This window comes from Penicillium angulare (assembly GCF_028827245.1).
Source record: "Penicillium angulare strain IBT 27051 chromosome Unknown utg000002l_segment0_segment0, whole genome shotgun sequence".
Lineage (NCBI taxonomy): Eukaryota > Fungi > Ascomycota > Eurotiomycetes > Eurotiales > Aspergillaceae > Penicillium > Penicillium angulare.
Window position 1 is genome coordinate 347,085 of NW_026623161.1, and position 23,513 is coordinate 370,597.

The window sequence follows — 23,513 nt, forward strand, 5'->3', positions numbered from 1 at the left end:
ACCATTTACGATCATGACGCGCTATTTGACACCATGGAGGATATCTCTTCTGTGCCTGATAACCGTCTATACCGATGGATTCGTCCCTAACTCATCCGCCATCCAAGTGCTATCATTCCTGACCGCGGGCCTATTCCCTCTAGATCCCGCCGATAAGCAATGGGAGAAACATTACTTGCCTAGTATCTCCGAGCTAGAAGAAGTACTCTCAGGCCATGATTCTTCGATAGTGGGTCGAAATCTCTGGGATCTGCTACTGAAAAAACTATGGTCTCTCGATTCTCTCGATGCGCTTGAGTCCTTCTTTTCCAATCGTCTGCCGATGCTGCTCAGCAAACCGCGTGAGCAATTGATCCAAGATCGAGACAATGGACTTTCTCTGGAAACCGATGGAATCAAGCTGTCACGTAGCTCGCCCCTAGGAGCGTTTATACGAAGATCTCATCTCGAACACACACGATTGCAATTTCATGACTCGGTCAGCTTATGGTTGGCGTTTGTGAAGTATCGCTTGCCTACGTATCATATTTACGCGAGAAAAAATCCATCTGAAGGGCAGGACCCAATCGATGTCAATCTCCTGGCGCATAGCTTGCACGGCACCACTAACCTTTCTCAAGTGGTATATGGCAGTATTGAAAATGATGAAGAGGATGAAGGTGTTGTCGGTGTTAAGGATGCGGAGCGCTTGGTGGAGTTTCAGGTTGGAGAACTGCAAAGTATGTGTGCTCAAAATTCTCGTCGACTTGGTAACCCATCCGGTGTCCTGACTAACCTAAACAGGGCTGGGAGGAAGAGTACCAGATGAAATGCGGGCACAGCTCAAACGCATCATGACATCGGAGACATCTGTCCCAGTACTAATGTACTACCTGGGGTGAGTATCAACTAATACTATGATATTTCGTACATGCTCTGAAAAGCTAATCACATTTTCAGGTATCTTGATGCATGGCGAGCTGGTGACTACACATCGGCATTTGACAACCTTCATCGATACTTTGACTATACCATGCACAGCAATATTGACCGAAGCGCCTATCAGTTTGCACTTTTGAACTTAGCTATCATCCAGGCTGACTTTGAATGTTTCAACGAAGCCATTTCTGCCGTGCAAGAGGCCGTTGCGATTGCTCGAGAGTCACATGATATGAACTGTCTTAACTTCTGCATGAGCTGGCTCTATCATTTTGGTAAAGCATTTCCTGAGCAGATGCGGGAGGTGCGAAATAGTGGCATGTTAGGAAATGAGAAGGAAGGACTGTCATTTCTCAAGGCCAAGTCGAAAGATACCGATATGTGGTCACTCATGAGTACTACGCTGTTGAGTGAGGCCAAATTAGAGATGCAGCAGGTTGGTTTCTTTCCCCCCTCCAACTTTCTTCTCGCTTCATACATTCTTTCTTCTCGGAAAGGGAATCAGCATATATGAACTGACAATCATTAGGGAGAGAGTCTCGGATCGATTGTGGAATCATTTATTCGGGCTTCCCACGTCAACGTAACAAAAAGCCTGTCGACCCCGACAGGCGCCTACATGGCGCTTCAAAGTGCCTTATATGCTAGAACAGGTATGGTCAACAGACTTGAAATCTTGGTCAACAGAAGAAAACTCACTATTTAGGTGCTACCCACCTCGCATGGCTGAACACGGAAATCTTCCGCGAATGCTATACCGAAGGACACCCATACGATGACTCCGTCAAGATCACGTTCCGAAACTGCCAGATCGTATGCTACTTCCTTTCTCTATTGCAACGCACTCGCAGCTAACACCTTTCATCTAGTTAACTCAAAAAGGCCACTACAAAGAAGCATTTGCACGCATGAACAAGATCGAGCCCGAAAGATTCCGAGCTGTCAAGTACAGCAACACTTGGACATACTATTCTGGATTACTCGAGCTCAAACGCCAAATATGCCGGTGAGTCTATTTAGGGCGCTCAAGAGTTCGACCAAGCAACCTGACAAGCCACAGCGACGACAAAGTAGCAGTAGAGCACATCATTTCCCAGCTCCAGGCTATTCAACTCCTTGACTTTGATTTGCGCCTTCTTCTTGCTTTCCTCAGCATTGAATTCGCTATACGACAAGGTGACCATGGCCGTGCTCTCCGAATGGTCGAACAAGCCGCACACTGCATACAACCAGAAAACTTCGATGTTCACTCCCAAATAAAACTTCTCTGCTACAAATCCCGCATCCTCGAGAACTCTGGTCACGCACAACGTGCGTTTTCTCTTGCTATGCGCGCCGCAAGCATCGCGCATCGTTCAAAGATCCTCTCTGATCTCTGGGAAGCAATATGTACGTTGGCTGCCGTGCTTCTTAGCCTGCGAGAATTCGAGGCCACAGTCGAGCTAGTGGAAAGTATTATGCCCCAGATACTGGAAAGTGAGGACGCAGCACTGGTTGCCCGTGCATATTCGCTGTTAGTTGATGCCAACATGGGTATTGCGGGTGCATTGTGGGTGCGTATTGGGAAGGATAGCACACCGACCAGGGAGGAGCATGTGAATCGCGCAATCGGTCATATCGACTCTGCGTATTGTGCTTTCGAAGAGATTGAGGATATCATCGGCCAAACAGAGATGATGGCCAAGAAAGCTACTGTCATGCATCTTACCGGTGATCCAGTCCTGGCTAATGATTATGCGGCGAAGTATTTAGATCTCAGGCGACGGAAGGGCGTTGATGTGTAATGATCTCCATACTATGACAATGTATTACTACCAATTTTGTTGAACTGTCAAAGTTAGTGATCCATTTGTGATTCCTCGGCAACTATGTGCTGTGCATACAAGAAACTCATGCGCGACCTTGATATTTTATTGGTCGAGGCTGTTTTATTACTGCACGGGGTAGATCCCCAGTCTAGCAAGTCCAGAAAATGAACACCCCCAAATTGGAATTTAATCGCAGTATTTAACATCGAAAAAGGAAACTGCAGGAATGGGCTTCATGTTATTCAACCACTCGGAACCAAGCCTATATCCATCCCGTGTTATTTTGACATGAAACGCCACTGCCGTAGATATACATGTAAACCAGTGGCCAATATTTCCTACCATGGATGCTTGAAGGGATTGGATTGAAAAGCCCCTGGGTTTCTGTCGGCTTAACGAAATTGCGCTCAGGTGGCCTTGTCCTTGTTGTGATAGTTGACATCGGAGTTCCAGCTGCGAATAATTAGTGATCAATTTCGGGTAAAAGGCTGACTTTTCAGATAGCTAGGAATTTTGGAGGGGTTTAGGGGTTGGGAATTTGATAGGAGGGTGAGCCAGCAGATGTATTCTCGACACAGGGAGGTCATTCCCACGAGCATGAACTTACAAGATGGTCTGTGTGGAGGAAAATTAGATATGAACTTAGAGTGCAAATGAGGAAGACATGGGCTAGTGGACATACCTTGTCACCGTCTCCCCAAGGGTAGTTCTTCACGCGGATGTTCTGGTAAGGGTACTCGGTGCGCTCTTCAAGAGGGGCCATGTGCTCCCAGTGCTCCCAGTGCTCAGACCAGAGGTTGTAGGCGTTGATACCCCCACCAATCAAGCAAGGAATAACAGCGCTATATTTCAATTGGTTAATCGGTGGTTCACGTAGTATCCATTGGAGAGCCGGGTTCGCCTTTCCCGAGTAAGACATACAAGATGGAGAGCTTGCGCCAGAGATCTGCAGAGCCATTGAATTAGTAAACTTCACTCTTAATAATATGTGACATTTTAGAAAGCCTTTAAGATGCTAGCAGACTGTTTCCAGGAGCTCATACCGCTAGTGGAGGCGGCGTGGTGCTTGACAGCAGCCCGTTCGCGATTGAACTCATTATCAACGATCCAAGAAGGCTTGGCCTCAGCGCTGTTGAAGCGGCGCTGCGCGGCCGAGCGAACTGGCGCAGCGCGCTGGGATAGACGGGCAATGTTGCGAGAGAACATGGCAATTGTTGTGGGAAGAGGACTCGTAGAGGGAATAAAGGAGTGCTGAGTGGGAGATCGAATGAGGTTGAAATCCACACCGTTTGAGTGGTTCGACATCCCGTGATCTCCCGTGCGCTTATATAACCTGATGTCACTCTTATGTATCACGTGATATACATTCATAAAGTGCTAGCAGTCTGCAAGTCGCGCGTGGTTTGTGCTGGATTCACTCCCTCCTCTTGACCTTGATTGCTGGGGCGATCTCAGATACCCTGACTTGGTTGAAGCCTTTCAGTTATGATTTGACCTGAGTAACCTCGCATATGCTCCGACAATCATGGGGTTTCGCATCACTACCTGGAATGGTAAGCCCTTCGACTTGGACTGGATATTTATATGATGAATTAATGTTTGAGGCTAAAAACATTTATATCAGTGAATGGAATCAGGTGCGTTAGAATTGCTGAATTATATCCTAGGTCTGTGGCTAAATGTGACAAGGAACCCGTTCTCTTATGAACCATGGAGAGGGACCCGCACTTTCGAGGTGAGTACGCATGATAGATACAAAATGGCTGAGACGATTTCACTGGCTGATCAAACAAAGTAGTCGATGTTTAATATTCTGGGCTCCGACATCGTTGTTCTTCAGGAAACCAAAATCCAGCGCAAGGATCTGCAGGATGACATGGTCTTGGTGCCAGGATGGGACTGTTACTTCAGCTTACCCAAGCTTAAAAAAGGTACCCCAGCCATGTCTCTTTCTCGGGCCTACATAAAGTTAATCAATCAAAGGGTATTCCGGTGTGGTCATTTATACCCGCAATGACACGTGTACTCCAATACGAGCCGAAGAAGGCATCACAGGGGTTCTTTGTCCGCCTAATTCATCAGTGGCCTTTCGTGATATGCCAGAGACGCAACAAATTGGAGGTTATCCTACATCGAGCCAACTAACCAGATGCCAAGGGGCATCTGAGAAGAGTGATAGCGAAGATCAAGATCATCGAAGTGCCACAGCTGGCGAACGAATCGATGCCACAAGCCTCGACTCCGAAGGGCGGTGTGTTGTGCTGGAGTTTCCAGGGTTCGTTTTGATTGGGACATATTGTCCTGCATATAGGGACGAAAGCCGCGACGCATTCCGCATGGATTTCCTCAAAGCCTTGGATGCTCGTGTGCGCAATCTTGTGTCATTGGGGAAGCGAGTATTCGTGACTGGGGATATTAATATATCCAAGGCGCCTATTGACTCTGCTCATGCACTGGATGGAATACGCAAAAGAACTACTACTGAAGAAGAGTTTTTGTCAAGTCCACCTCGAACATTGTTCAATGCTTTACTGGCAGATGGGGTGGTTCCCGGCGGGCGGGACGGTAGCAGAGAACAACCAGTCCTTCATGACATTTGCAGGTCATTTCATCCAAACCGCGGTGGCATGTACACATGCTGGGACACCAAGCTTAATACCAGACCTGGCAATTATGGCTCTAGAATTGACTATGTACTATGCAGCCTTGATATGAAGGACTGGTTCGTGGATTCAAACATACAAGAAGGGCTGATGGTAGGGCTTGCTGGATTACTCAAATGAGAAGGAATCTTGGCTAATTTTGTTATGTATAGGGCTCAGATCATTGTCCCGTCTATGCTGCTTTCAACGACCAGGTGCTTTCTAATGGAGCCATCGTCCATATCCGGGATATTGTTAACCCACCGGGGATGTTCAAAGATGGTGAAAGACAGAGAGAATATACATCACAATATACTCTCCCAACATCGGGCCGCTTACTGCCTGAATTTGATGTTGGTAAACGACGAAGCATCAAAGACATGTTTGCTCGGAAGCAACCCGCGGCAAGTACTAGTAACGTGGAAAGTACAGCATCTCCTAGAAACGTTGACATATTGCCGAGAGCGCAAGGTCAGAATAACACCAGCTCTCAGCTTTTCAAAACAACAGACACCATAGCATCAAATCCCGTGACTGGCAAAAGAACGGCACCCCTATCAACAAGCCTGAGCAAACGCTCAAAGTCTACAGTGACTTCATCTGCTACCTCTACATCGGGCCAGAAAGTCCTGAGCGGCTTTTTCAAGCCGAGAATATCCGATGGTAACATAAAGCCAGAGTTAGCTGTAACCACTGCTTCCTTTGCCACTATGACTCCGCCCGAGTCCATACTTCAATCTTCCAAAAATCGTTCGATGGATAGCACCGATACTGACCCCAGAGGCCCTGGAATTTCCAACCCTGGTACAAACACAACAATGTCATCGAAAAACTCAATACCAAATGCCCCCGAGACAGACAGGGTGATTGACCCGATTGTTAGTAAGGAGGACTGGGCGAAGTTATTCACTCGAAAGCCTGTACCTCGTTGTGACAATCACCAGGAGCCCTGCATCAGCATGACCACCAAGAAACCAGGCATAAACTGTGGCCGAGCCTTTTGGATTTGCCCTCGGCCATTAGGACCTAGTGGCGAGAAAGAAAAAGGCACGGAATGGCGCTGCCCGACATTTATCTGGGCGAGTGAATGGAATGGGACCATGCAACCAGATCCATCATAAGGCGATAAAGAAAGGCAGAATCCTTTTCATCAAACCACCAGTTTTATCTTTTTTGACCTATTGTGATGAAAATTTACCCCTAGAGCTCAACATGCAAGCACGTTTACGGAGACAGGTGCTGCAAGTACCCATAGGTGCATTGCCATCCCGTCTTCGGGCATTTTATTTGTGTCTAGATGAGGTGGAGGGGAGGTGGTCTCAAGTAGCAATACACTCATAATACCATGCAATTGAATGTCACAGGAAAATCTCAAGACAGTCTAGTTTCTACAGGATGGTGTTCTTGCATTTTAGACGTTATGATACATCGTAATATTCTCATTCTCCGCTTTATCATGCCGGGATCGATGGACCCACGTGGCAGCGCTTCTACCTTAATTCAATTACGAAGTCCCCTTCAGTCCCATCGAGTCCCAGGTTATGATGCCTTGATCGCACACTGAAAATATCAACTGAGCGCACTACATGTCTTAGACAAGGATCTTCAGCTGGAACCAGTTGTAAGACTGCCAAGGTCCCAAACCTATACGGAATAGGGGAGTGCCGCTCCCCTCTGCACAACAATATCGAGTGCCGCCTGAACTAGGCCCCCTTTTCATCCAGTGAATTCACTTCATTCATCCCCTAATGTCATTGACTTCGGTGAAATATGAGTCCGTTCAATGTTGAATGAATAACGGATTCCATCGTTTAGGCATCCGGCCACTTCAACTTCCCCTCCTCCTCAACTCGGACATGTTTTAACAAAGAACGCCACAACCTGGTCCATCGTCATTATCTTCCCCTCGTCCAATCCCAAGTATGCTGTTTCAGTTTCTTTGTTCATCTTTGCTTCTTTCCTGCTTTCATTTCCTTCCATTGCCGCCGTGATTCTTTCTCCTTTCTCCGTCGTGCATCATCGCCTCCCATCTTTCTTTGTTCTCCTGGATTCGGGCACCTCTGTTTGACCAAATCCCACTCCTTTGTCTCTTTCTGAGCCCTCTTTTCCGCCCAATCTAGTCCTTGACCCACAAGTACTTATTAAGGATGCCGCCGGAGTTCCCATTTGAAGTCTCGGCGAAGGTTGCCCTTGTCTTCATCTACCTTACAACCATTCAGTTCTGGCGTTCGACCCGTATACTATCCCTTTGGGATCATCGTACGGTTACTTTTGAAGACTTCGCCGAGGAAATTCTTGCTGGTATTCCACTTCAATATTTTCAAGTTCCGCTTCCCTTCCCCACCGGTCCACGTTATATTATATCCAGGGGCATGCTTTCATTTGATCCTCAGGGTCGCACTCAAATGGCACAGATTCTTCCATCGGACATCGATCACCTCTTACGGGAGTGGGGTCCCATTGGAGTCCCTGCCAATCCACCTCCGACTCGCACGCGGACTTTGAACAGTTTCATGGCTTGCCGAAGTAAGTACCACTGTTACCTTGGTTGAACGGTGAAAACTAACATGCTCGAAGCATTCCTCGCTCCTGTTTTCCGAGATACGACTCAAAAAACAAAGTCTCAGCTTATCTCCTTGATCTGGCTACAGGATCCCTTCAAGCCTCAGTGGGCTGTTTTAGCGCAGTCTTACTCTCATTTACGAGATCACTTCGAGCTGGATGACCCAAGCCTTTCACTGTACATCCAAGTGACGAAGGAATTTTTCAATTTTCCTAGCCCTGAATTATACCTTATGCATGTCGGCTGGGAGTTACAGAAGACCCCCTGCGGTGATTTCAATCTGAGCAAATGTCTTCCACGGGCGACATTTAATCTTCCACATGAAGCAGTTTCAGTTGATGACATCTTAAACTTCTGCTCTCAAATTCCTGGCTATGCAAACAAGAGGGCCGAGTCTATGTGGCCTGCAACCCTCGACTTACGTCCTTCCCTTGTCGCTGTTAACACCAGGGGATATGTGCCTGATCCCTATCGATGGCTTTTCGATGATCGGGGCAACTTGCGCACTTTTGACGAGTTTACTCTGGAGCAAATGTACGGCACTCCTGATGGTGATATGGATGAAGTCCATGACGCCATTTATACTCCCATCTATGAGCAACAACTACTTGAGGAACGGGCGGAAAGTCATGCAAATACCATCAATGAAGTTTCCCCTCAAGACTTTCTCACAGACCAGTGGTCTTCATGGAATCAATGTTTTCCTGCAGCTTCTGCGGTTGATCGTTCCGTTTAGTTAAGTGGGGTGACCTCAGAATATTTCTCAACCGATCCGCGAGTAATCACTTTACAAAACCAGGAGAGAGAGTCTATCAATTTTGATGAAAGACATTGCGCCCAGCTGCTCTCTGTTTTTGTTTCCTTGCTGTTTGCCTGTTTTCCGGTGTGATTTTTTTCGTTTTTCGCATGTGCGTTGGACTCGGTAGGATCCAACGATGCTTTTTTATCCCAGACATATGAGAAGTCGAGGCGTCTAGTTGGGGTTTGGTGGCATGATGGGGTGTTTGAAGGGTGATTGGCAGCAAGCCAATCGGGGTCTGTGTTTTTCCTCCCCATGGGGGTTTTCGCAAGACCTGCCTACCACATGTATTTATTGAAGGTCTCATAGCAAAATTGCCTCTTTGACTTTGCTCTTTCAGTGAATTCTCTTAGTATTGTTGGCCAGTGATTTCTCCTGACTCTATAGGCCTCAGTGGACCATCAACACGGCAAAACACCAATCCTCCGTAGCTTGCTCTATATATTTTGGCATAATAGCATGTAAGTCTTGGCTTTCGGACCGGAAACTCTGACGCACAATCTCAACTTCATAGTTATTCCGAGCTATGTGACGCGTTGATGCACGATTTTGGGATTCTATTGTTTGTTCTCCCATCGTGCCAAGACGCGGATCAGTGGGACTGGGCCCACTGATCCCGAGATGCGGGGAGAATTCAGATATTCTGCCTTATACTTTGTAAGTAGCGCTGTTCGTTATGACTTACTTGGTTGACTCGCGGAGACTGGCCCTTTGGGGTGTTATCATTGAAGCCAATAGATAATTACTAGGTATGGAAAAATTGATATCGAATTTGAAGGAGTTTAGGTCAAAAGAACTGTAGTGGTATTCCTTAATCACTAGCCACAAGGACTACTTGCCAACTCGATTTACAATATGAAACACGGAAAGAAGCCCGCTGTGATATTGTCAAATTATACACAGTCAAGGTGGAGAGAAGAATGAATCTCCCAATTCCATGGGAAGTTATTCCTCTTGATAAGAAATCTTGCGCATTTCGCCCAGGCGAGTGCGTGCACGAGCCAGATTGTTCTCCAGTTGAAGAATTTCGACCTGAATTAATAAAATGATTAGCGAAAACTCAGACAAGTAAAGACAATATATGAGGAACGCCAAAAGACTTACTTGTTGCTCCATCTCGCGCACCTTGAACTCATGCGAGCTCAGTGTCGTGTAATCCTCAGCATCGTGGTCGTCGCGGTGCTTCTCCTTGATGATATCCTGAACCTGGCGCACCAGGGCACGGCATGCAGCACCAACAGCTTTGCTGGCAGTCTCGAGACGATCTTGGGTTTTACTCATGAAGGTAGCCTTAACTCGACTAGCAGCCACCAGCTGTGCGGTACTGGCAGCAACATCGTTGGAGGCAACAATCAACTGCTCAGGTGAGTTACGGCCTGAAATTACACCGTCGGCAGTTTCAATCAAGGTATTGGTCGAAGCAGCAACCGCCTTAGCAGCAGAGATCAAACCTTCGGTCCAGCGATTGTTTTTCTTGTAGAAAGCTGTACGAGATGAACTACCTCGGCCTTCCCGCACAATTTCCTGCTGAGTCTCAGTCGCAGCCTTGATCAGCTCCGCAATTGCATTGGTCACAGCAATGGCGGCTGCCAAGATCGCGTCATTAATTCGCAACTCATATGTCGAGAACCCATCACGAGGTTTGTTCTTGAGCTTAGCCAGGCGCTGGGCAGCTGCTTCAATCGCATCAGCAGCCCGGTTTAGCTCCTGGTCCACCAAATCGCCCAAGTCGCCGTTGGTGGTGATTTTGCTACTCTTGGGGGTGAATGACTCTACCATCTTGGAAAGAGACTGAAGGTCTCGCTGCACTTCCAAGTTGTTATTGATGACAACATCGGTCTTTTGTAACGGCTCCATGCCTTCAAGACGGAAGGATTGGAGGCCACGGAAAAACCGCACAGTAGCCTGGGCCGATTTACGGGCCGCATTGAACAGTTGGTCGGAGCTCTTGTCGTCATTGGCGAAGCGAGATAGACCCTTTGTATTGCTGAGTGTGTCTGCAATAGAGCCCGAGAATACGGACACCGTGCGAATGATCTCAGCATGCGGGCTGTTCGGGCCATCTGCGATAAAATTGTTGAAGGCTGTCGAGAACTCGGTGGCTGAAGCTGAAGCCTTCTCAATTTGAGACAAGACATAGGCAGGCGATGCGTTCTGGTTACCGGCTTGCATAGAAGAGTCAAGCTCATACAGTGAATCATCTACACGTTGAACACCAGCTTGTAGGACAGAATCAATGATGTCGTTGATCTTGGCCACGGTACCATGGAGCACCGTGTCAATTTGGCTATCCAATGCGTGGTCGGTGTCACCTTGATTCTGCAAGAATATGGTTAACTAAAAAAAAATTCTTTCGACGACTCCCAGGGTTTTTCTTACCAACTTCAACTCTTCCAACTCCATGAGAGCCTGTTCCATGCCAGATTTGTACACCTCAATCTCTTCATCTTTCTCACGCAAAGTGAGTGCATGGTCTCCATCCCACTCCGATTTGTTATTGGAAAGCTCATCAAGAGCCCGATTTTTATGCTGATATCGTTGGTCATCAAATTCAATCCAATATTACGGGGACAAGGTCACTTACTCTGAGAGCCTCTTCGAGATCGGCCATTTCACGGTTATATTTGGATAACATGGTAGAAATCTCTGTGCCTTTGGAACGCTCCGCATTTTCGGCACGATCAAGTGCCATCCGAAGCTCACGCTTGATCTTCTCCAGTTCATCTTTGTTTGTACCAGTGAGACGATCCCGATCATGCATAGCTCGGTCACGTTCACGTATCATATCAGCCAGTTCAAGGTTTTTGGTCTTGAGCTCACGCTCCAGCTTCTCGCGGCGGTCAATAGCCTCTTGCGCTGAAGCTGCTTTGAGTTTAAGACTCTTAGTCGTTTGCAGTAGGTCCAAATGCTCCTGGCGCAACTGCGAGTAAAGTTTGGCCAAGGCCTCATACTTCGATCGCCACGTGTTCACCTGCTCCTGTAACGAGCGGATCTGCTCATCCTTTGAGGCACTCTGCATGTTAAGGTTTGAGTTTAATTGGTTCATTTGCTCCTCCAAATCCTTAACACGGCGATCGTACTGCTGCAACATCAGTTGATCCCGCTCATACTGAGCACGAGCATTCAGGTTTTCTTGTTCCAGCTCTGCCAGTCGACCCTGGGTATGCGTTGAGTATTGATCTTTAAGCAGCTGCTCATGTGCGAGTCGCTGCTGTTCTGCCTGCAAACGCTGCTGCTCCTCGAAGTCCTGTTGAGCTTTCTGTTGAGCATGCATCTGTTGCCTTTGCTGCTCCTCCCATTGTTGCTGAAGACGTGCTTGTTCAGCTTCATACTCTTCTTGCTGGCGTTTGGCCTCAGTAGTCCAGAAATCGTTGATGGGCTCTGGCTCGGCGGCAGTAACCTTAGGAGGCGGCGACGGCTGAGCTTCAACCTCTCTGGCCGGTCGGCGAGGCAGAGCTGGGCGTTCTTCATCGTCTCCTAGGAGACTTGGCGGGTCTTGCGGTAATTTGGGAATAGTAATTAAACTGGTCAGGTATCGCAAATTGGAACATTCATAGTAGAACCGAACCAAACGATAGTGCTGAGCATCGTAGCGGCCACGAAGTGGTTCGAGGGCATCATCATCACCGGTTGCTGCAACAATAAAACTGTGAGCATACTTGAGCCTTGTATCTCAAAGGATAAACAACGTACTTGTGTGCATGGCTCTCAGCATGCTGGTGATGAATTTGTAGATACCATAACTTTCTTGCACGAGCGGCACAAGCGCGGAGATACGGCACTCGTTATTAGTACCAGACTGAAAATGCGAAAAGATCAATTTCTGAAAAGCATCGATTTGGTCCTGCAAAGCCATAAGGTCGGAAATCGTCTCATAACTGTGAGTGAATTAGTATTCTCTTCATGACTCGCAATACAGATTGATACAAACCCTTCATTCGGGTCATTGATTGTCTTCAAGCTGATATACTCCTCGTACTCGAACAATCCTGATATCATTAGACAACGGCCCGCTATACCGCGCTACCCCCAAGGGGCCGACATACCATTGAATTCGGGGTGGTTCCGGTGGAAGGACAACTTAGACTCGAGGAAGTAGACATATTCTCGGATCAGTGGAGCATATCCTATTGTACTATGTCAGTATCTCTATCCTTATCCATAAGTCACCCCCATCTTTCCCAGATAGAGCCCAGCTGCGGAAGCTCGGATCGAATTTCATACCTCTGATACCATCGCCCCCAACTCCTCGCATCAGACTATCTATCCAAGTGGAGTGCTGTTGAGCCTCTCGTACCACAATGGGGTGGCCTTCTTGAAGAACCTTGTGAATGGTGAAGAGAGCCTTGAACGTCTGAACCTCATCAGCGAGGACGGGCTGGCTGTAGCATGAGAAAACGTGAGCCAAGTGCACCCAAGATGCTTCGTATTCCAGTCCTTCTTATATCCAAAGATCCACATACACTTTCATACCCGCCCAAAAGGCTGCTGAAGACTTATGATCCCATGTGTAGACAATACAACTCCGCACGTGTTTTCCTATCGCACCGAGGGGACAAATCAGCCAAGTCGAACAAGGGGGATCGATCGGATGAAAGAAGCTTGAGCGTTCAGATAGAACAGTACATACGTTTAGGGGCGGTTTCCTCTGTTGTAAATATCCATTGTTAGCACGAGGCCCCTTCTCCTTTCCTGGTGTCCACCAGCATACACAAGATTCGTGAGGGGAGGGAGCACATACCAATGCTAGTAGCCTTGCGGATGTTTATGGCCAAATCGGCCTCCGTCCTATGCAATTGGAATTAATTTTGAATGTCTAGTGACCAAATGACAGGGAGAAGAGTGTTGAGACGCGAGAACGGGGATTGGTGCCGCTTACCGACTCATCTTGAACAGGGCAATGCAGGTTCAGGGGAAACAGAAAGAGGAAGAGAGAGACGTAGCGAAACCCAAGTACCGAGCACACCTGAATACCAAATGTGATGCGCCCGACAGTGGGAGGTCTGAGAAGCAACGAGAGATAATAAGTGCGGGATCTCACACGTGGAGCGCAATGACGTTGAGGAAAGCTGGCGCCTGTCAGTCTTGGCGTTGTCTACATAAGCCATCCCTTGCCAGACGTAGGACATCTCCGTACAACAACGCACGGGCCATGTCAGGCATCACCAGAACTGTAACTTAGTACCTAGACGCTATTGTAATAGGTGACTGTAACTAAGTCTAGCGTCTTATGACATAATGAGACTTTTTGTCATAAAAATAAGAGTCATGCTATATTCAAACGTAGAACCAAACAATACAGCTTCTATATACTACATCAAGATCCGGAATCACCAGAAATAAGCCCACGGACTCAAGAAATTCTCTGGGCTGCAGATGCAACGTAGAGCTGAAATAAAATAGCCATAAAAACGCCCTTCCCCAAAGAAAAAGGATGAATTGAATAGACAAACTTGAGTACAAATAGTCACACTCAACCACCTGGGTAGATTCAACTGTCTATCACCGTTTATGCTGGTGGAGGCTCAACTGGTCTAGGGGGAGTCACAGCATCCTGACTTGCCACTGCGGATGAGTCTGTTTGTTGAAATGAATGTAAGGGCAGAGCGTCTTGTCTGTCATGCTGTCCACGTTCGGATTCCGATACGGTCAATTCCGCATTAGAAAATGGCTCGCTTGAAGCCGGGTTTGGGGCTTGGGAGCTTTCATCGAAATCCCGCTCTCCTACGGCCGGACTATTCGGTGCAGAATCTTGAGGTGCCTGGACCACAAGAACCTCGTCTGTGTGGTCAATACGCATGGCAGGAGGGATTGGTTTCCTGCGAGGGAAGTTTGGGGGAGATACAGGGCGAGGACTTCCCTCCCCAACGTGCTCATGCAATGCCGGTGATATGGGCTTTCTCTTAGGAAAATTACCCGGATTTGAGCTTCGCTTTAAAGCGTATCTGTCGGGATGGGGTAAAGGGGCTCCTGGTGGGGGGTGGGGGTGCCCGCGTCCAATAGGTTGACCAGGAGTGCCTACAGAAGACTGGGGTTTTTCCTGGGTTGTGTTCGACTCGCTTTTGCCAAAAACACCCCAACCCCATTTCTTTGCAGCTGCTGTGGCTGATCCAATGGTAATATTGCCAGCCTTGTCATCTAGACTGCTCGTGAAGGACTTCGTCAGGGTTTCCATAGTACGTCGGCGTGGTTTGTCAGTCGAAAGCGAAGTGACAGAGCTAGCTCGAGAGCTTCGCAGGCTAGAGGTGTGGCTGGTCTCGAATCTAGCGGATGAGGGGCTTTGAATAACGTGATCATTGGTGAAGCTCTCTCCATCCAGGGATTCTGCAATTGAGGATTCTCGACTGTGAACTGCAGCTTCCGGTATCGTTAGACCCCCAGTGGGTGGCGAGTTGCTCGGGATCCTTTGCGGGGAAGCTGGTGGTGAACGATTCGAAATTTCAATCATTACACTGGTCGCATTAGTTTTCTCGTGGCTATCCATATCCGATGCAGGCTTGTTGAAGTTTGCATTGTCTGGGGTCACGACGGGATCGGCCGCATGGGAAAATGTTTGTGATCGAATGGCACGAGGCAAAGACACAGCATTGGGGCTCTCTATACCAGTAGATGTAGCTGTCGAAGTGCTAGCCTGTATGTCTGATGACGATAATTTTGGGGCACGCCGTGGCTTCACCTTGGGCAACCCAGTTTCCGGAAGGACGGGCATGCTCATGGTTCGATCATCCTTAGATTTTAGTACCTCAACCGGGTGAGCAGAAGCGGCCTTGGGAACCATTGGAGGTTCATAGGACTCATCTGGGATCTCTGCCTCAACACCAGCACTCGGTTCATCATGCTGCCAAATACCCCCGCGAAAAGTCTGACCCATCGTATCCAAGAAGGGGACATCATCCCAAAAAGGTAGCACGATACTCTCTGCAATCACCTCGCGAATCTTGCTCTCGATTGTACGCAATATGGGACCAAACGTGACTTGTTTGGAACTGACTATAGGCTGGATATCCATGGAAATCTTTGGCATTGTTTCAAAGGACATCCAGAAGCGATTACTTGGTGGAGGCTTGAAGCGAGCCAAAAGATGACCTTCCAGCTTTTTGAGTACCACCGCCAGCAAAATATCAACTTCCCTGGCCTTAAATCGAGGCCCTAGATCAATGCGAACGGTCGCGGATATTTCGACACGGAAGTTACCTGTGTATTGGAGATCCGCCTCAACACAGCAGTTACCATCCGCGGTCAGATCTTTCAACCGTGGGTTTGTGATGAAAGGGGCCCCTTCTCCCATGTCGATTTTGTGCAGGCCAACCTTGCTGATAAAGTTTGGCTTGTTTACACGAGAGATTTTCTTTGTGATTTTGCTCCGTACAAATTGCTCCAATTCAGGCGTTCGATAGAGAGCGAGGAATAATCTTCCAAGGAAGGCATTAATCCACCGAGTTTGAAGTTGCTCTTCAGAGGAGTGAAGGCGCTGAACCAGCGTAACTATGTGTCTCACGTCGAAGTCCTGATTCTTAGGAGGACGACTTGCAGAGTCCCTCATTTTGGACTGGTTCTGAAGCATAGCGAAATAGAAGTCTTCTTTCTCGGACAAGTTTTCTGAAAAAAGGTAGAATGGGGGTGTCGGTCCGCCTAGGTCACCAAGCGAATCCAGTCGCCGTGACAGACATATGGCATTCCTTTTGATCCACAGCTCACCCTCTGGGATGTCTCCTTCCCCGCCATATATCGATACGTCATGATGGGCCAGTGAGATAACATAACGCACTTCCACCTGATTTGAATCGTCGTACAGCATCAAGTGGCCATGTCTAATCAGGGTAAAAAAACTTAGCGTGGGTAATTCATTAGTCGTATAGGAACACCCACCGAAGAACAATATAAAACACATTACGTGCCCGCTTAGTGCTCTTTCCGTTCAGCTTTGCCGGTTCAATGCTAGGTGCCTGCTTCCGGTCGAACAGACTACGGTACATGGCTTGATAGACACTGGGGCTTTCGGCCGCAACAACCTCTCCAGCCGGGGTCGTTCTTTCCGGCGGTTTGCCATTGACACCACCAGGCACATATTCCCGACAAACCGCAAAATAACCCGCGGCAACATCAGAGTCATGCGTGCGGTGAAACTCCTCTGCCAGCTGATCCGTTCTCGACTTCAGGTAATAATCATCATCGGCAAGCTGCTGAGCGGAATCGGAGGTTGCAGCACAGTCGTGGTTTGAGGGAGGGGCATCGGGAAAGGTTAGGTAGGCGTAAAGCAGAGCCAGTGAAATGACCAGGGGAATGAAGGTAATTCCCCCGAGCACATAGAAGATGAGAAAGATGCCGAACGAACCCATCGGGAACCAGGTCGATCAAAGCGGACGGGCCGAGATCTCCATAATTCGACGGGGAAGATAGAGAAAGTCGAAGAGAAAGAGCTGTTATTGATACCGTCAAGAGACCCGCTCTGAGGTGAAATGTTAAACCAAGCCCCACGTCTGGGTGGACAAACGACAGTCAAATGGGACGGGGATGCGTGAAGTTCAAGATGAACACAGTAGATAAGAAGTGGAGTGGTAGTAGGGTAGCTTCCATGTGATGACGGAGGTGCGGGTTACCAAATCAAAGGTGGCTGCCCCGCAGGATCCGACCAGCTGTCAGGAACGGCGCCCCTGCAGAAACTCAAGTATCGTATGGAAGGATAATGAATAGGGAAAACAAGGTGTCTCTATACAGTCAATCTATTATATTCAATTTTTTTTCTAGAGATCAACTCTACATATAATAATATCATGCACATCCGAATCCAAAAACCAGGCCCACATCAAGTTGGTGCTTAAGAAATCCAACAATCTAGGTACGATATCTAAGTATACATGTAATTTGCAAAAGAATGCCTGAACAACACACTGAAAGAAAAGAGAACCAGAAGCAATCAAAGAACACATATGTTTACAAAGAGGAAAGAAGGAGGCTTTGCCGGCCTTCTGCTTATTTCCGTCGCCGCATGGTCTTGTCGCACATATCGATCAAGCCGGTCTTAGCCTCACTCTCAGGAAAGTCACTGATTGCATCAACTGCCTTATCCGCGTATTCCTGGGCTAGTCGACGAGTTTGTTCCACGCCATCGCTATGATAGACAATCTCGCGGGCCTGCAGGACTATTGTTAACACACAAGCACCAATAATATTGATGTGATGATCTTCATCGTAAAGAAGCCGGGCTTACCTTTTGTACATCGCCTTCTTCGCGAAATTTACGGCCAACTAAAGCTCCAAGTTCCGGGTTGCTCTTCCAAGCAAAGAGTAGTGGGGCAGTAGCCAAACCCAACTCCAAATCTGCTCCAGCAGGTTTTCCTAGCTCGGCCTCGGTAACAGTATAATCCAACATATCGTCCACAAGCTGGAAAGCTAGGCCCAGGTTGCGGCCATAGGCGTAAGAAGCCTCGATGACCTCGGGCGCACTACGACCAAGGACAGCAGCAGAACGACACGATTTGCTGATCAGACTGGCGGTCTTGAGGTAGGTCTTTTGCAGATAGTAGTTCAAGGTCTCGTCCGTGTATCGTGGGTTAGACTCGTCATCAGCCGTATTCTTCAGCTGCATGAATTCGCCCTCTACCAGATTGGCAATCACAGTAGCCATCAGCTCGGTAACCTCCGGGTCGCGCAGCCGGGCCAAAGCCACCGAGGCACGACCGAGCAGAAAATCACCTGCTAGTACAGCCATTTTGTTTCCGAATGCCAAGTTGGCTGAGCTATTGGCACGGCGGGTCACCGCATTATCAATAACGTCGTCGTGGAGGAGGGAGGCGGTATGGATTAGCTCGGTGATTTCAGCTAGACGGCGTTGCGAAGGAAGGATATTGTCGTCACCGATTATGTCGTACTTAGCTTCCGCATTCCGGGATACCAAGGGGTTGATATCCGGATTAGAGTCATCGAGGATGGATGGGGAACTGAGAGGATTATCGACAGGGTTCGGTCTCGCGGTATGGGCTTGCTTCCGGGGGTCCAAGGCCGTCGCCTGGGACATGAGCAGAACCAGCATCGGACGCATGTGTTTGCCCTCGCTGCGGGTATAGTATTTAGCCACATTATCCAAGGCCGGATGGCCTGAGCCCAATAATTGGCGGATATTTTTGCTGAGAAACTTCAATTCCTTGCCCACCATGCGCAACGGGTCAACAGAGATGCCGGAGGGAGCCTTCGGCATACCCTTTAAGATAGCTTGTGCGGCCGACAGGGCCGCACTAAATGGTGGACCATCCTTGCGGCAAGTTGGATGGTATTTTCGGGATTGAATGAGGATATGCGTTGAGGGGAGGTCTTCACGAAGACATTGTGAGCACACGGAGGTCGAAGACGGTCGCGTGAGGATTAGCCCAATGGCCGAAGTGGTACGAGCTCGCATACTCAAGCAGGGCTCTTATGAATTGTCCGTTTTAATTATTTGGGAACTTGATCAGGCATGGGCATTGATTTGCGGGGGGTTCGAATGTTAAAGCTGATGATATAGGATCGGGCAGTGTACGGAACCCGCAGGAAATAATCTTGCGGGAAGATTTCGAGCTCGGGATGGCACGGACCAGCCCAGGCTCCGCCGCTGTAGGTGCAACTGTCCAAATAGGCTCTGTACTAGAGAGCTACAAAACAGGCTGTATGAGGAGAAAATCACATTAAAAGGCTCGATGCATTACGTTGAAACAGTTGAAACAAAGATAATACACGGGTCTATATCATTCTAAAGGTGGAGATGTTGTCCAAAGAGAAGAGTCCCATGCAAGTAAACAATCCCTAAAGAGGCTCAAAAAATCGAGCCAATCATCTTGGTTTAGACATTCGGCTCTGTTCACATTTACTAAGACGAAGACAAGGGACACAATACAAATGGTGAAAAAGAAAGCGAGTTCGCACTGAATTAACACATAGGTTGAAGGAGGCCATTATGGCGTAGAGACCAATACACAAGGGACCGATTGTAACCAATTGGAAGGAATACCATGAATATGGGAACCCCGCTTATATGGCATCAAAGTCACCACCGGCTTCTTCATCATCCATGTCCCCTTCCTGAATCTCCTTGGCCAGCTCTCGCTCTCGCTCCCGCGCCTCTTGAGCACTCTTAAGCTCTAAGCGGTGTTGGTTCATAGGGAAACGCATTGCCTGCAAGTCAAAAGCGATTAGTTTATATTCCGAGGTGCTAGAACGCTCCTCAGGTGCGAAGGGGTAAAGGGGGACATACCTTGACACTCTCGTCATGGAGGGCTAGACAGGCACGGATACGTTCATGGAATGCCTCGCCGGGCTCCCGGGTGGCGTAGATATCGCCAACTTCTTTGCTCTTCATGAAGCCATGCTCATGATCCAAAGTTGCTTCGATGACACCATCACGAATTGCCTTGGCCACAATGTATTCAGCCGACTCTTCACTATCGAGTCCCAAGCGAAGACAGATGTCGCGCAAAGAGATACGAGAATACGACAAAGACATCATACGGATACCAGTCTTGATCACATTCTGTCGCAAACGGAGGATCAAGGTGTAAGTACCATCCTTCCGGAAAGTAGGGCTGTGTGTATTGACAGTGTTCAAAAAGCCGTCCAAGTCACCAACACCGACAGCCTGTGCAAGCAAAAGATATGGGTGTAAGGCTTTCTCAAGAGCAGGTTGACGGAAGATTGAACGATCTGGGATATCGCCCATCAACAGTTCAACAACTACAAGCAACTTGTGAGAGGCCTGATAGAACCCACAAGCGCTATGGCTGGTGGGAGATTTGCGGGTGGCACCGACCAAATGGCTGTGGGCCTCGGTATACTGCAGTTGAATGGCACGAATGCGGCCAAGGTAGTAAAGATACCGAGCAATTTGGTTGTTGGAAGCAGCCGCAGGGAACCGGTTGTGCGAGATTAAAAGATCAGCCTGCGTGATATGGGACGTGGACAAGTAATTGCGGAGGAGCAGTGTCATGACGGTGGCCTGGGTGTCCACATCTTTCCGGAGGACAGCCGTGCGCAATGCCGCCAACAATGTTTGGCGAATGTTGGTGACAGCAGCGGCTGGGGATGGAGGAAGTGGAGCAATTTTCTCAAAGAACAGAGAATAGTAAAAGTAGACGCGGGCGGTAAGGGAATCCAAAGTACGGCGATTCAAGTTTCGAAGGCGTTCAATTAGATTTGTCGAGAAGTCAGCACCTTGCTGGATTTTTCGCTCGTCAAAGAGATAGATTTGGACCAAAATGGCCAAATATGCGTCTACTTCTGGAAGAGTGTCCTTAGGGGTTCCCTTAGTCTTCTCCAAGTCCAAGTCCATCTTCAAGTCAGCAGGAACACCCTCAAACGCATTGGCCTGGTCAATGGCCTCGAGTAAGAAAGAAGCCATTGGGCTGGAATCTGGGTAAACATCCACAATCACTTTGGCGAGAACCTCCGGAGTAATATGCTTTCGCATCGAGGATATAGAACGGAGAACACGTAGAGTGAATCGGGGATCGAAGTGAGCTACGGCGCGGTCAAGCAGAGTAAAGTTGATCTTGATATCTAACGCAATAGCAAGAGTTCAGGCGGTGTCATTACTCAGAAGTCCTCGAGTTTGGGGAGGGGGAAGGGGGAGCTGCTAACCTTGGATGGCCTTGGTCGTTGGATCAATCTCAGGCTCAGTTTGCTCAGAATCACCTGGCTCGGTGCCGTCCATCGTCGTGTCTTCATCTTTATCTTGGCCTGCCTTGTTAGATGGCCTGGAACCCTTGGCTGGGGGCACTACAACAGTCATCTTCTCGTCACCATTCCGATCCTTGCGAGTGTTGAATGAGGATGTAGGCGCACCTGCCGTATCCTCTCCCATCTCAACATCCTCAGACCCATTCACACCATTTTCAGTTGAATCAGGTCCGTTGTTTTGCGACTGGTCATCCTCCATTCCGTTGTTCGCGCCCTTGGCAGTAGTGCCTTTCTTCGCTGGGACCCCTTTGGCCTTGTTGGAAGCAGAGCGAGTTGCAGGTGCGGCTTTTTCTTTAGCGTCTGAGCTCTGCGAGTTCGAGGATGCCTTGTCACCGTTAGCGGATGAGGAAGCGTCAGACTTGTTGTTCGATCGAAGAGAACGCCTTTCGGCCGGCATCTTTTCAAGCTGTGCAACTCAGCTGAGTAGTACCCAAGCTAATGGAGATAGAGGATGGAAGAAATAGGAGCACCACTAAATGGCAATTTATGAAACAAAGATGCAAGTTGAGTAGCAAAAAACTGCAGCAAACAGAGGAAATGATGGGAAGGGAAATGAAGAAGCTGAGTGATGGGATGAGGTGGATGGGGGACGTGATGTCAAGAGACGAGGACGGGCGTAAAGAGGCGTGCTTAGTCAGGTAGAGCTCACGGCGCCAGCCCACATGTGCAGAAAGCAGCAGTAGGAATCATGTAGAAAGCCTGCGCAGCCGGAAGTCTATGTATCTATTATATATTATTGTTTGAGCTTGTAGTACTATGAATAGCTTTTTTTTTGTAATAGCTTTATCTCTCCTACTCTAGCTAGTTTGTCCAAGTCGTGTTGTTTGTCTTTACAAGTTGGTGCCTGAGGTTGCACAATCATGAGCTCCCAAGGTTACGTATTAGTGAGTGGTGAACTGCGTCTATAGCAAAGCGCAACCGGCTATTAGTCTTCCCCCTTCTACCTCACTGGCCCATACCAAGCGCTTGCTGTAAACCAGCAGCCATGTCGCTCCTCGATCGCCATCTGGAACAGATTAGCTTTTCCTCGGATACAATTGCAGAATTACCGTACGCAGCACCCCCGAGATTCTCTGTTCTACTTGCCCTCAACTAACACCCGCTATTAGGTTCCCATCGCCCCGTATTTTTACCAACGCGTTATTAGGCTCCCACGATATCACCGCCTTAATTCGAGATACCGAGGTCCACGAAAGAGCCCTTTTTCAGGTAGATCCGGCCTCTAAAACTCATGGATCCCGCCGCACCACCCGTCGTGGTATAACCCACTCCGCTGAGACCGACCACGAACCCATGACCAGTCGGATCTACAACACGCACAGCGGTCGTAGTCAGTCGGCAGTGGCGCGTGTGCTTGGATCGGATATGATGGAAAAGATCAAACGATCAACGGGCACGTCTACTCGGGGGCCCCGAGGAGATGTTAATATTGAGGTTCTGCTACGCGGTGCGGAGATTTTGTGCAATGTCTAGTAAGTCCAGCTTGTGGGAGTGAGTGTCATTATATCACCTCTAATATGACCGCCAGTCCTATCCCTGGCGCTCCCGAAAAAATTAGCAATTTACGATATCGCCATGACATGATTGCCCAGTCAATTTCTGGATTAGAAGATCGAGTTGCCATGAACACTGCCGAATTAGAACAGATGCGCTCCGGATATGGAGACGAGGATGACTTTACCTCAGCATCTGTCTCCGGTTCCCAACCAAATGAGATCACTGATCTGGATATCGAGCGGGAATTAGCCGAAATCAGAGAGTTAGAGCGAAGGAAGCAGACCTTGGAGGATCGAGTCACCGGCATGGATCGGGACCTCGGTGGTCTTATTGCCTGATGCCCAAAAAAGCTGACCTTTTCAGCACCATTATTGAGTGACCAAGAAGCCACTTCGGTTTGACAGAACGGAATAACCAGTCAAGATCATACATTTGTCAAGGGCATGATCCTTTTGATCAGACATGCAATTCTTGTTCTAGCAGCTTCATCTTGTGTCACTTGTGGGAGCTTATACTCTGAGTGACGGGGTATGCAATTTATTCTGCATATTTCTCTGCCCCAAATGAGGGTGCTACTGGTC

The 23,513-nt window shown here is 48.4% G+C and overlaps 9 protein-coding genes across 9 annotated transcripts; 4 read left to right on the plus strand and 5 right to left on the minus strand.

The window, feature by feature from the left end:
• Positions 1–13: 13 nt before the first annotated feature.
• Positions 14–2,702, plus strand: N7478_001595 (putative anaphase-promoting complex subunit Apc5; the record flags this gene model as incomplete). The annotated part of the gene is made up of 7 exons (XM_056917810.1): positions 14–719; positions 784–877; positions 940–1,354; positions 1,448–1,571; positions 1,625–1,731; positions 1,788–1,924; positions 1,979–2,702. 7 exons carry the CDS (start codon positions 14–16, stop codon positions 2,700–2,702), a joined length of 2,307 nt encoding a protein of 768 aa, XP_056783421.1.
• A 431-nt stretch (positions 2,703–3,133) lies between these two features.
• Positions 3,134–4,031, minus strand: N7478_001596 (cytochrome c oxidase subunit VIa; the record flags this gene model as incomplete). Its single annotated transcript, XM_056917811.1, has 5 exons — positions 3,134–3,179; positions 3,334–3,341; positions 3,409–3,568; positions 3,648–3,672; positions 3,770–4,031. The coding sequence occupies 5 exons, from the start codon at positions 4,029–4,031 to the stop codon at positions 3,134–3,136; spliced, it is 501 nt and encodes a 166-aa protein (XP_056783422.1).
• Positions 4,032–4,251: 220 nt separating this feature from the next.
• On the plus strand, positions 4,252–6,489 carry N7478_001597 (DNA-(apurinic or apyrimidinic site) lyase APN2; the record flags this gene model as incomplete). Its single annotated transcript, XM_056917812.1, has 6 exons — positions 4,252–4,279; positions 4,351–4,363; positions 4,416–4,461; positions 4,525–4,657; positions 4,710–5,482; positions 5,542–6,489. 6 exons carry the CDS (start codon positions 4,252–4,254, stop codon positions 6,487–6,489), a joined length of 1,941 nt encoding a protein of 646 aa, XP_056783423.1.
• A 1,026-nt stretch (positions 6,490–7,515) lies between these two features.
• N7478_001598 (Mating type protein) lies at positions 7,516–8,667 on the plus strand (the record flags this gene model as incomplete). Its single annotated transcript, XM_056917813.1, has 2 exons — positions 7,516–7,894; positions 7,946–8,667. The coding sequence occupies 2 exons, from the start codon at positions 7,516–7,518 to the stop codon at positions 8,665–8,667; spliced, it is 1,101 nt and encodes a 366-aa protein (XP_056783424.1).
• Positions 8,668–9,675: 1,008 nt separating this feature from the next.
• Positions 9,676–13,617, minus strand: N7478_001599 (putative cytoskeleton assembly control protein Sla2; the record flags this gene model as incomplete). Its single annotated transcript, XM_056917814.1, has 12 exons — positions 9,676–9,762; positions 9,835–11,049; positions 11,110–11,259; positions 11,315–12,363; positions 12,424–12,608; positions 12,662–12,719; positions 12,777–12,857; positions 12,955–13,112; positions 13,194–13,269; positions 13,361–13,378; positions 13,472–13,518; positions 13,610–13,617. 12 exons carry the CDS (start codon positions 13,615–13,617, stop codon positions 9,676–9,678), a joined length of 3,132 nt encoding a protein of 1,043 aa, XP_056783425.1.
• Positions 13,618–14,239: 622 nt separating this feature from the next.
• Positions 14,240–17,069, minus strand: N7478_001600 (SMP domain-containing protein; the record flags this gene model as incomplete). The annotated part of the gene is made up of 2 exons (XM_056917815.1): positions 14,240–16,541; positions 16,600–17,069. The coding sequence occupies 2 exons, from the start codon at positions 17,067–17,069 to the stop codon at positions 14,240–14,242; spliced, it is 2,772 nt and encodes a 923-aa protein (XP_056783426.1).
• A 634-nt stretch (positions 17,070–17,703) lies between these two features.
• Positions 17,704–19,126, minus strand: N7478_001601 (trans-hexaprenyltranstransferase; the record flags this gene model as incomplete). The annotated part of the gene is made up of 2 exons (XM_056917816.1): positions 17,704–17,865; positions 17,942–19,126. The coding sequence occupies 2 exons, from the start codon at positions 19,124–19,126 to the stop codon at positions 17,704–17,706; spliced, it is 1,347 nt and encodes a 448-aa protein (XP_056783427.1).
• Positions 19,127–19,734: 608 nt separating this feature from the next.
• Positions 19,735–21,832, minus strand: N7478_001602 (proteasome regulatory particle lid subunit RPN3; the record flags this gene model as incomplete). The annotated part of the gene is made up of 3 exons (XM_056917817.1): positions 19,735–19,878; positions 19,958–21,255; positions 21,337–21,832. The coding sequence occupies 3 exons, from the start codon at positions 21,830–21,832 to the stop codon at positions 19,735–19,737; spliced, it is 1,938 nt and encodes a 645-aa protein (XP_056783428.1).
• Positions 21,833–22,420: 588 nt separating this feature from the next.
• Positions 22,421–23,270, plus strand: N7478_001603 (uncharacterized protein; the record flags this gene model as incomplete). Its single annotated transcript, XM_056917818.1, has 3 exons — positions 22,421–22,485; positions 22,545–22,907; positions 22,964–23,270. The coding sequence occupies 3 exons, from the start codon at positions 22,421–22,423 to the stop codon at positions 23,268–23,270; spliced, it is 735 nt and encodes a 244-aa protein (XP_056783429.1).
• Positions 23,271–23,513: the final 243 nt, after the last annotated feature.